Source organism: Nanorana parkeri, unplaced genomic scaffold (genome assembly GCF_000935625.1).
Source record: "Nanorana parkeri isolate BGI_ZX_2015 unplaced genomic scaffold, ASM93562v1 scaffold1489, whole genome shotgun sequence".
In the NCBI taxonomy this organism is placed as follows: domain Eukaryota; kingdom Metazoa; phylum Chordata; class Amphibia; order Anura; family Dicroglossidae; genus Nanorana; species Nanorana parkeri.
This window is the reverse complement of record NW_017307757.1, coordinates 228,379-240,882: the sequence shown is the minus strand read 5'-3', so window position 1 is coordinate 240,882 and position 12,504 is coordinate 228,379. Positions and strand designations below refer to the sequence as shown.

General features: G+C 40.0%; 1 protein-coding gene across 1 annotated transcript in view; it reads left to right on the top strand.

Moving 5' to 3' along the window:
• Positions 1-12,504, top strand: part of JAK2 (Janus kinase 2) — a 96,856-nt gene that overhangs the window by 45,965 nt on the left and 38,387 nt on the right. Inside the window, exon 7 of the mRNA XM_018570263.1 lies at positions 6,192-6,349. Coding sequence (XP_018425765.1) covers positions 6,192-6,349 — 158 coding nt within the window. The remainder of the gene's footprint in view (positions 1-6,191; positions 6,350-12,504) is intronic.

The following is a 12,504-nucleotide window of genomic DNA, read 5'->3' as shown; positions in this document are numbered from 1 at the left end:
ATTTAGGATAATTGAGAGCAAGCCTTATAATAACACTTTTACTTTCTGTTGTGCTACTTGTATAGAATCCATCATTTTTCATCTTTCCTATATCCTGTCCTATCAGATACTTTGTTATATTTTTAAACCTGCAACGTTATTTTCTTTTTTTCACACAAGGGAATCTGCTGTTGTTTTTGCTGAATTGTAGCGCTCGGCAAGTATTTCTCTTTTACTTTGTTCAGATAAACAGCTGATCAACTTACCAGGAGCTGCTGTCTATGCCGGCCTAGGTAGTGGAGCTGACTCCCTTCTTAGCCAGGGGTTGGGGTGTCTGTACTGCATATACATTACTTACTTTACATAGACCGTAATTGAAAAGCTATTAACCTGCAGGCTACAAGAAGGTCCCTTTTCTATTAGACCCTATGGGGCAAGCTGATAATGCACAGTTCTAAAAGGCCTTGCTGGTTCAGAAGAAGATTGGAATAGCACCCAGCATGGGCCCCACTTCCTGCAGGTTGCCCTCTATTCTGAGATAAGTAAAGGATGTTAGTTCTAATTCGTTCGTTCTTTTTAACTTCTGCCTTCCCTTCTCCACATAGCTATCAATGACAAAAAAAATGTCACTTTTCATGTGGAAGTTTTTGGGGGTTTTTTACATGCCCATTTTGCTCATGTCGGCAGCACCATATTGTACTCAAAATTATTCTAGAAATACTCAAAATGTTAAAAGGATAACACATCTATGTCTGCTTAGGATGTACATGGGCTGAATGTTGTCTACTACTTCTGTGTGCTGTAAGATTAAAGTGCACCTGTGCCCAGACTATGGACATAAAAAACGATTTACATACAGGTGAAACTTGAATAATTAGAATATTGTGCAAAGTTCATTTATTTCACTAATGCAACTTAAAAGGTGAAACTAATATATGAGATAGACTCATTACATGCAAAGCAAGATAATTCAAGCCGTGATTTGTCATAATTGTGATGATTATGGCTTACAGCTCATGAAAAATTACTTTTGCACGATATTCTAATTATTCGAGTTTCACCTGTATTCGCTACTTGCATATTTTTAACACCGTAAAATAGCTTTAAAACAAACCCTCATTGGGCTCTCTAGATTTTTTTAATGTGATGTTATTGATTCTTCACAAGATCATTAAAAGAGAACTATAGCTTAACCTTTTTTGACTGTAGTTTTCTTTAGGGTTACAGGAGGGCATTTACTAATGCCCTCTTGTGACCCAAAGCTCAGCATAAAGCGGGCTATTGCTCGCTATATGATAGCGCAGAGTCACGCTGCGGCCCCGCCACCGGATTGATAACTAGCTTTGCTTTTCTAGCTGTGCCCATCCTCTCCCCTGTCCTTCCCTCCAGTTAGCGCTGGAGGAACAGAGAGGGGAGGGGGGAATCCCTGCGGGGAGCGGTGAGAAGATCGGATCTCAATCAATAGAGCCGTCGTGTGACAGCTATAGTATCAAATGCGGGCTCCTATTTCCCCTTTAAAGAGTACAAAAAGACTCCATTAATTTCAGTCAAAGTCTAACAGCTTGCATTAAAGGGTTGGCAGCCTGACAAGATTCTGCTTTCATAGGAAAAAGCTAAGGCTGTGTTGAGAACGTTGACAAGTAATTTCTTCACTGTGCTTGTAGATACAGAGATGAGTGAGGGCTTGTTTTAAAATGTGTTTACTGCTTGTTTAGAATATGCAATCAATAGTGTGTATATGGTCTGAGCACAGGGTCACTTAGATCAACTCAGAGCAGAGTGGGACTGATTGAAATGTTTCAAACCTGTCACCTCCTCTTGTTTGTTGCCTCTGTTTAAATTACTACCATCAGTATCTCATCATTTTATGGCTCCAATAGTATGGTAATTTCTTTGGAGGCAGATTCCTAGCAACCAGACTAACTTAAAGTAACATTATTTTCATCTGTCCCTCCAGCGGTGAGGCGGCTCTCCGATCCAGTGCTGACTCATCTGTCCCTGCAGGCACTTCCGATCCCGCGGTGTCTGCATGCGTGTGCACGCGTCCATAGACTTACCTTGCGTCTCTGCTCGTCTCCTGGCCGAAAATCTGAACTGCGCATGCGCCCGCTGGAGCAGTTTCGTTTTCTCGGACGGGAGCGTGCAGCAAAAACACGGTAAGTTTAAACTGCTGTTAAAGAGGTTTTAAAAAAAAACAAAAAACGTTTTGCCTATATCTCCTGCTCGATAGCAGGAGATATAGGCAAAAAAACGGAGGCTTTAGAAACCCTTTAACATAGAGTTACACCGAATAGCTGCTACAATTCTCTGGCGTGGAAGCTGTAGTAGAGGCCCCTCCAGAAAAGCAAACAAAGTTCACTATGGGGTAACCTTCTTTCCCCCATAGTCCTCTTTAGGGTCACGGGAGGACTAAGTGGATTAAAAAAACTCGGTAATAGCGGGCTATTGCTCGCCGCAGCTGGGACGGATCCTGACAATACTGTCTACAGTCAGCACTGGAGGATCGGAGACCGGGGGGAATCCCTGTGGGATTGTCAGTCACCGCTCTCTGCAGGGAGATGATCGGGAAGTGAGCGAGCAACGGTATGTTTCAAAGTACACGTCGGCTCTAACTATGGGGAATGAGTGTAATTCACTCACCTTTATAGTTCTCCTTTAAATGATGGTTGCACATCTGGTGAAGCAATTCAGTAGCTGGCAGATGTTTTGTAAACAAAAGTAACAGTGAGCTGATGGGTGGGAAAGTAAACAATGTGTAGACACAAATGTTGCTTATGTTCTGTGTTTTGTAACTGATAATCATGTGGTGAACTGGGCTATTGAATTTGTTACAGATCTCACCAATGTCAGGTTTCCTGTGTCAGACACTGTTCTCTGGTGATCAGCAGGCTATCTTGCATGTTGACAGCTGCTTGCAAAGAACTTTATTTTCCTTCCTGAAAATGGGTGGTGTTTTGACACTTGATTTCCTTCCTAGTAAGATGTACATGTCGTGCTTTACATTACTACTTCTACTAAACCTGTCATGGGAGAAACCTAAACACTCTTGTTGCTGATCTCGCTTGAAAATGCTGTTTGCCCTGCTGCCATACTGAACTTCTTGCTTCAATGCTTAGAGCCAGTAACCTAGAAAATATATGCAGATAAGGATTTATGACTTTACTTTAAATTTCCTGATCTGCATACTTGGTCTGAGTCATTTACTTAGAAAGCATTGAAGCCACATAGTCACAACTATGTCATAGACAGAGGATATGCCTGGCAGTGCATATGGGAACTTGTAATTACACAATAGCTTCATTTGGGGAGGGAAGATCTGTCTACTGATTTCAGTAGAAACATGAGTGTATTTTAAATTTTGGTGGCCTGCTAATATTTTATTGCAGGTTGATATAACTACATAGCAGAGGTGCTGGTTCCACTGTGTAGGCATATATTCTTTAGGTTTTCTGAGTGGGGCTGTATACTGGATTTAACATATTTGAATAGCTTTAGGGCCTGCGTCGACGGGCTTTGGGCTTGTGACAATGGCATCAGTTAAAGACGCTTCTCGGGTCATTCAGAATTCCTGGAGAGGTGCAAAATACTTGCCGCTGACCTTGTGACTTGCATTTGACCTGTTTTAGGCAAGTTTTTCATTCCCATAGACTTGTATGAGAATGCAAAAATCATCTGAAGCAAGCAAAAGTCCCTCAGCGCAGGCCTATAAAGTGTCTAGAGACATTATATTACCAGATCCAGCTGTTTACAGTCAGATTGGGGAATGTTATTATGTCTGTAGGCCACAACCAACCGTAGCACTCTTCCACTGGCCAAGCTATCGCTGCAAGAAAGTCATTTGGCCATTCTTCTCTGCCAATCTCTATGAGTTCTCATGAATGTTTGTTAAACACCCCCTTTCCACCAAGCTTTTACACTTACCTGATGTGAGAGGAGATATTTGCACCAGTTTTTTGTTTTTTTTATGCAGATCATTCATCAGGCAGTTTGTGCATTAACGGCTATCATATAATGTCTGTAGGCTGCTTTACACCTGAAGTGCTTGAAGTCGTAGAAAATGTTTGACACACACATCAGTTAGCCAGGGCTGGGATTGAGGCAAATTTCTGAATTTCTGACATCACACATTACATGACCATCAGACAGTAAGCATTAGAACTGCGGCTAACGATTATTTTCAAAATCGATTAGTTAGCCGATTATTGAGTTCGGTTAATCGGATAAAAAATAAAATACATTTTAAAAAATGGCTCCAGTGATGGACTACTAGTTTGTATTAAGATTGTAGGCCATCACAGGAGCAAGCTTGGAGCGGTGGAAGTAAATAAGGAAAAACAAAGTGTGGTGTGCAATATAGTGAAATCAAGTGTAAAATTATATAGCAATGAATGCAGAATGGCACCGGCTATAGCGGACTACAAATCCCAGCAATTGTATATTATACAGCACAATACAGAATACCACCAGCTACAGAGGAGTACAACAAATCCCAGCAATAATATATTATACAGCGAAATGCAGAATACCACCAGCTATATAGGAATACAACAAATGCCAGCAATACAATATAGCTGGCGGTATTCTGCATTGCGCTTTATAATGTACTATTGGTGGGATTTGTTGTACTCCTCTATAGCTGGTGGTATTCCGCATTGCGCTGTATAATGTATTTTTGCTGGGATTTGTAGTCCTCTATACAGCACAATGCCACCAGCTATAGAGGGAAACAAATCCCAGCAATACATTATAGAGCACCATGTGGGGGGGAGTGCAGACCTGAGCAGTCTTCCAGCAACTTGCTTCTGAGAAAGGGCCTGTCTATCGGCGATTGTCATGCCCCCACACCTGCTCCTCCTTACTTCTTCTCCTCCCAGCATCCCTGTGCCAATCGTGGATGTGGGAGGGCGGGGAGGAGGTGCGGCGTGTGGAGCGTGAATGTGGGTGGGTCTGGCAGCGGCGAGCGTGAGGTGGGGATGAGGTGCGGCACGTGAACAGGGCCAACTAACCAGAAGACGATTAATCGACGATTGAAAAAGTTGACAACTTTTTCAATCATTGATTATGTCGATTAGTTGTTGCAGCCCTAGTGAGCATTGTACTGTCTGAAAAAGTATGTATTTTAAAAAAAAAACATTATGGTCAATACAAAAATGTATTTTTAATCAGTTTATTATGAAACATTGTATATGGATATATAATTACTACGTGCATCCAGCAGTGAGTAGCTTTATGCTGTAGCAGAGACATAACTGTTTAATTAGTTACCTGGCAGAGGCACGCAACAGACATGTAGTAGTGCTGGACTTTCTTATTAGAAGTTACCTCGTTTTTTGGATACACATTGTTATAAATTTGTATTTGTATTATACAGATTTTATACACAAGTTATATTGGTTATGAACACGATCTTAAACATCAGTTTGCTGACATCATGCAGTGGGGGCAGACTTTTCGATCCAAAAATTCAAACACCTAATGTTTTAATGCTATTCAGTTACTTTACATATCAGGAAGTTGTGTAGATTTTATTTCTTTTATTAATGTTTTTTTCTGTAAGTCTGCTTTAGCTGTTTTGAAAAATGTCTGAGGGCCATGGATAATATTTGTAATACATAAATGTAAAATGTCGTAGACCACACATGGTTATCTTGCATGTCCAGAACATTTGCTTTTGAGCATCAGTATGGGCTTTATTCATTCAACTTTAGGGTAATTTAAGGTCATGCTAGTGTACTCAAGCTAATAGTCCCTTTCAGGAATGGGTTGAGTGAGATATTGCCTTTTACCTATTACCTTCTTAAATTGGATATTACTATACATAGATAAAGTGCCAACTGTATTGTTTTGGCAATGTATAATACTTATTTTTTTTGAGTGTGTATTCTTTAGGGATGAGTAAAAGCCTTGCTACAGTGTATATTATAAACAAAGTAGTTTGGTAAATTGTGCACAGTATGGTCTCTGTAAGAAACCTATGCTGTAGATCTTTTACAGATAGATCTCTCCTATCTATCTATCTATCTATCTATCTATCTATCTATCTATCTATCTATCTATCTATCTATCTATCTATCTATCTATCCTATCTATCTATCTATCTGTAATCTAATTCATGTAATTCTTTCTTGAATTGCACTGTATGTAATTCTTGCATGTAAATACCTGCTCTATCCCAGTGTTGACTACTTGCTGTTTTGTTTTTTTTTCTCCAGGAGGTAGAATTTTCTTCTTTAAAAGAAGCTTTGTCCTTTGTGTCACTGATTGATGGATATTACAGATTAACGGCCGATACACACCATTATCTTTGCAAAGAAGTAGTGCCTCCACAAATACTGGAATGCATTCAGAGTTATTGCCATGGCCCTGTTTCGTAAGTATGGTTTGTTTTTTGTTTTTTAAATCAATAAAGTTTTCAATAGTTCAGCCCAACTGACGTCTGAAAAAAAAAAAGATAGTATTTGTTTTTTTGGTAGCAGAGACTTTTCTGCCTAAAAACTACTTAACCTATTTACTAGTAACTGTTTTCTTAAATGTACACTGTGTGTACAGTGCAGTGTACATTCCTGCCACCTGTAAGGTTGGCTATACAGTGCAAGATTTTGGTAAGAACGTTTATAATAAAAATCTGTTCAGAACATTTGGAGTGGACCTTTACCCCCTTTGACTAAAAATCACATATGAAATCATCTTACAAATATTAGGAAAACAAACACATTTTTATTTTTATTACAATTTATTTATTTTTTCTACTTTGGCACAAATGTAAATGTAATCGTGCCTAATCATTGCATTCTGGGAATGTTACATCAGCAGAGCATTGCTGGGAAATCTCATCTGTAATCTCACGAGATCTCAAGGAAAGGCATTTTCCTACCCTGAGATGATGTGCATGGTCACATGTCCTAGTTACATATGTCGGAGTTCCAGGAAGTAAAGGGAGAACTAGTAATCTGCCCTTAGTTAAAATGGCCACTGTCAGAAGACTGGGGAAGAAAAGAGAAATAAGCTATGCAAAAAATAAATAGCCTGCAATTATCTGTAAGTATCTAAAAGGAACTGTTTGCAGATTGTCATGACTAAATATTTCTAAAGGTGTATTTGTTATTTTGAAGATATGGGTAAAGTTCCTCGTTAATAATGCCAGAATCAGAAGTTGTAGATTTGTGGTTCAAAATTTTGTTTGATTTTAATTAGAGGTGCACGGAAATGATAAATGTTAAAACCGAAATAAAAACAAATGTCGGGCTGAAACCGAAAATGTTTTTTTCCTAACTTTTTCTGTTTAGACCCATAATATTTCCCTTTTAAAATAGAATAAGAGATTGAGAACACAGAGTCCTCAGTCTTTTTTTCTGCAGCCCCAGTTGTAAATGAATAGGAATCCTCTGTACTGAGTGTTCCTGCTCATTCATAACATGTGCACATAGTGTGTTTACTATATCATGAATGAACAGGAGGGGATCACTTCGCATTCATAATTGGGGATATAGTCAACATACTCTGTCCTCAGTTATGTACAAACACTCAGTGATCGCTGAGGGTTTGTACCTCACTCTGCTTCCTGACAGCTGTCACAGGAGGCTGAGCTAGCGGTGTGGGGAGGAGAGCTCGATCTGACAGCTGACTCCTCCCCCACACCGCCAGCCAGTCTCTTGTGACAGCGCTGGCTGTCTTCGCCCCCCCACACACCACTCTCTTCTGATCTGTTACAGGAGGCTGAGCGGTGCGGGAAGGAGAGACGCTGGCCGCTCACAGCGCTGGGCCGCCTGTGACCGTTTCTCTCTTCCCCGCTAGTAAGGCCAGCTTTAGATGCTAGGAGTTCAGCCACAATGTCCTCATGTAACTTAAGTGTGCATGAGCATCATCACTGGCCACCCAGCGGGCAAAGAAAGAAGATGTTGGTCTAGTAGAAGAATCCCCAAAGATGGGAATGATGGGGAGCACAGATCTGTCATCGCTGGAGGAGGACAAACTAGGAGGTACGTTTCCTATGTTTTCGTATGCTGTGCTTATTTGCACATTCTGGCAATTGCCCCTGGGTGGATAAGTACAAATAATTGTCTACGCTTATGTTTAAAATTGCATTAGTCATAATTGAAAGGTTTGTTATTCAAATTATTTAAAGTTTGACCTCATCTGGCCCTAAAAGGTGCATTTGGTAATAACAGGGTCTCTGAGACTGCTATGTAGATTAACCCCTTACCGACCGTTGACAAAATAATTCTGTCATGCGGGAAAATGAGCGCAGGTCCATGGAGGGACCAGCACTCATGGGGTTTGTGCTGTTGCTGGGTCCCTTTGTGTCTGAGGGAGACCCTTAACAGCAAATCCCTTAACAGCTGTGATTACTGCAATAGCCAATTGCAGTGATCACAGTGCTGTTACTGCCATTGATCCAGCTTGCAGCTCAATGTGTTGTGGAGCTGCAATTGGATCAGTGTACTACAAAGTTATGAAAAGCATCTCTGCGGAGAATACAGTGTCTCCTCAGAATACTAAGTATCCAAAGCCCCGTGAATAAAAAAGTAACCCTTTAGAGCCCCCTAGTTTTAAAAAAAAAAAAGTTAAAGAGTAAAAAAAATAAGTTTAATGAAACAAATAAGAAAATATAGTGCTGAAGAGGCTATTAAAGTTAACAAAACAAAGACAAACATACCACATTCTAAAATTGTTCCAAATTGTATGTCACTCCTTATCCGTATTTTGTGATCTATAACACCCAAAATAAACTGACATCTCAAACATATGATATACCCTATAAATCAGGACAAATAAAATAATTATGAATTACTTTCTGTTAGCTAAACTAATTTATGTACACATAAATGTGTTTCTTATCCATTTTTTTGTGTTTTTCTAGAAGCAGTGCCTGCCCCTTCCCCTGTCTGTCCCCCCAGCCAGTGCTGGAGGAACAGAGAGGGGAGGGGAAAATCCCTATGGAGTGCAGATCGTGAACCTAAGTGATCAGTGATATGTGATCACTCAGTTCTCGATCAATAGAGCAAACGTCGGCTTTAACTATTGGGATGAGTGTATTTCACTCTCCCCATAATTCTCCTTTAAATATTCTATGGCAGAATGAAGCAATTAAAACAGTATTTGTGAAGTTTCATGAACAGATATAATTTTTTATTCCATCATTGTACCTGGCTGTGGTATAAGAAAATATGTAAGTATAGATCAGCAGACTTTTAAGCATTCATTTTGCTACCTCTTCATCATGCAAAACATGTTTTTTACCCTCACTGAGCCAAAAACGTAATTCTAATTAGTCTGGTATAACTATACTTGTTTAACTGTAGGTTACCATGGTAAATAAATGGTTGTACAGAGTGTTCTCACTGCAAAATCATCAGATCTTATTCTATAACCAAAATGTTAAGCAGTTGTTAAATCACGACAAGAGAAGTCTGTAATTGCTTCAATTAGGCCTGGAGCTATATGTATTCTAATGCAGTGTCCTCACAAAAATCAACAGCGTGTAGCTGCTGCTAAAGATGTATTCCAGGAAGCAGCCAAATCCTTTAAATTTGCCCATGCTGTCTGCTGGAAGGACCTGTATGGCAAAACGGGCATGAGGAATTACTTTTGTGCGCTTACTGATAAAGCTGCAAGTGATGTTGGCAGGATTGGTGGTGCTGACGAAGAGCTCATTTGTGAGACCCCCTTTTTAGGCAGCCCTTAAAAAATACCCTCACACAGCAGCAAACAAGCCTTTGTTTTAACAGTATGTATTCTGAATGAAAGTGAACCTCCTCCTAAATAAGAACACAATAAGCTTACAAGTGCAGACACTGCAAGTCTTGGGAAAACTCTTTTTGTGCATCGGAAAACCCCCTGAACTTTTGTATGCACTACATGCAACCTTTGATTTAATTTCTGGCACATCCACCATCTTTAGGATCCCGCAAAGCAATACATGTGCTGCTTGATTGGATACTTGGATCTCAAATTTTAATTAGTGACAGTTTCTCCGTCACTAAATTATTAGTCACTGTAACATGGTTTTATGATTTCATTGAGACACCTCTACATTTTCCGTGCTGCTGCCGAGTGTCTGTTCTACTTGAAACCTCCGTCATTAACTTGTTTTTTGGCTCTGGTGTTCTGCCACCTTATGGCTACCATCCTACCTTAAATTCATCCTTTTAAAACCCAGTGATTTCGTAAGCAGACACACACTGGCCATGTACACTGAGTGGCCAGAATATTATGACCACCCCATCAGTAGTTCGTTGGGCCACGTGATGACCCACGAGACGACTTAATTGGGCCGCCTCGTGACTCCACGAGATGTTGAAAGGTGATGCGAGGAATCTGACACTGCACTGTTGCCCTTCTGTTGTCTTGTACCAGTCTTGCCGCTCTCCGTTCTGCCCTAACATTGACTAGTTGCTGACGGCCACAATTCGCACAGTCAGACCCAGAGGTTCGGCTGACAGTCCAGTCTTTAAACACTTTAACAACAGCTGCTCTTGGACATTTAACGAATTCTGCTGTTTTGCTGATACTCGCGCCAACAATCATCCCACGTTCAAAGGCTGTTAAATCGCGTTGTTTGCCCATATCTTCAGAAAAAAATCACTTCTACTGTCGTGGTAAACAACCCGCTTCCCTATTTATAATGGTCTGGCCCTCTAGCAACTTCAGCGCAAAATTATAGCTAATTATAGCTAATCTGCCTACAAACGTCTGGTGGTCATAATAATCTGGCCACTCAGTGTAGAGTGCTGCCAATTAGCACCAGAGGATGTGTGCCAGGGATTTCCGTCTTCTCAAAGTGGTAAATATTTAAGGAAACTTGTAATGAGAGAAAAAACTGTATCTGCAATTGCTGATATCATCCATGAAATGTCTTTTGTTAGTGAAGAGAATGGGATTTCTTTTTCTTTTGGGGAAATTGGAGGTAGTGATCTGGCCATTTATTTCCACTCTTTTTCACACCTTGTTGCATATGCATGTCCTGACAGATACAAGTTTAAGTAAACTAGATAAGCTCGTTAGTTTGGTTAGGACAATGCTATAGAGTAAAATGTGCTCATGATTTGAAGAGTTTAGGCAGCTTCTAAACCTGGTGAGTGTTAAAATGTTTGCTCAGTCTTTGCCAAGATGTTGAATCCATGCAGATGGATGTAGCAACCAATGCAGACATATTAAAAACAGCAGCCAAATAACTATTTTGGATTCCTTTTTCTAGTACCTTTTTTGTGTGCTGGATGAGGGGGGGAGGTCATATGAGGTGAATGATTTACTTCTTTATTCAATATTGTGTACATAGTATGTGGTGTGTTTACCCACAAGTTATTAGTGTTTAGAAGGGAAGCTTCAAAGTCAGTGGTGGTTTCCAGAAGACAGCTATGTCGTTTATTAAGAGCTTCCCTTTAGAAAAACAAATAAAAATGGCAACAGGAAAATAGCTTTGTTATTTTCAGTCACAAAGCCTTGTTGACTAATAGCGGCATCAGCTGCTGTATTAGGCTTGTTGCCGGTTAAGTAGTTTCCATGCATCAGAATATTTAAAGTAAACCTGTAAACCGTTTTAAATGGCTGCTGATCAAATTCTTTTTCTATTTGTCCCTCTGATCCTGCATTATATGGCCGGCGGGCTTTGACAGGAAGCTTACCCAGCAGTATTTGTGAGGATCTTGCAAAGGCTGGCTGAAATGGATTTCAGCACCGTGTGTCCTTGATTGATTGACATCACCTGTTGCCTGTATTAGAACTTTCAGAACATTTTAATCCATATCTGTGTTTTGGTATACAGTATATCACATTTCCATAAAGGGAAACTAGATACAAATTATGTTCATATTGATCCAAAATTCACTGTGGGGAATGTATAAAAACTGGGGCAGACAATATCTGGAGCAGATTTGCACTGCAACCAATTAGCTTCTCTGTCTCATTTTCAAATCTTACCTGAGCAAACTGAAGAGAGAGGCTGATTAGTTCATGTGCAACTCCAGAGTCTGTCCGCTCTAGTTTTGATAAATTTCCCCCACTGTCTGACCTCTGCCTAAAGTGTTATATTTGTCTCACAAAGCTAACCCTACTATGAGCTCTCTGTTAAATGGTTAGGGTCAGATTTACCATTACGCACGGCTGGTCCATGCCTGTATGCGTCACAGTACCTTCGCTGTCAGCGACTATTTCAAACACAGGGCATATCTTGATGCGCGATTCCCCTTACTGTATTTACTATAAAAGAAAGGGTACGTAAAAGTTGTGAATATAACATCGGTTCCAATCCTTTATTAAATATCCGATGAACCGCAGGTTTATGACATGTACTGTTCATCTGATATTTAATAAGGGATTGGAATAAGAAGCTGTGTGACGGAACCTGTGTTATATTCGTTGCTTACTGAGGCAGATGGATTTTTGATAAACATCTTGGGCTGTTTTTTTTTCCAGCTTTCTTGTTATGTAATTTTCTATTTCAAATTATACTGACACATAACTTTATAAAAGAGTAAACAATATTTCTCATTAGCTGCTGTGGACAGCAGATTTGCAAGTAATGCC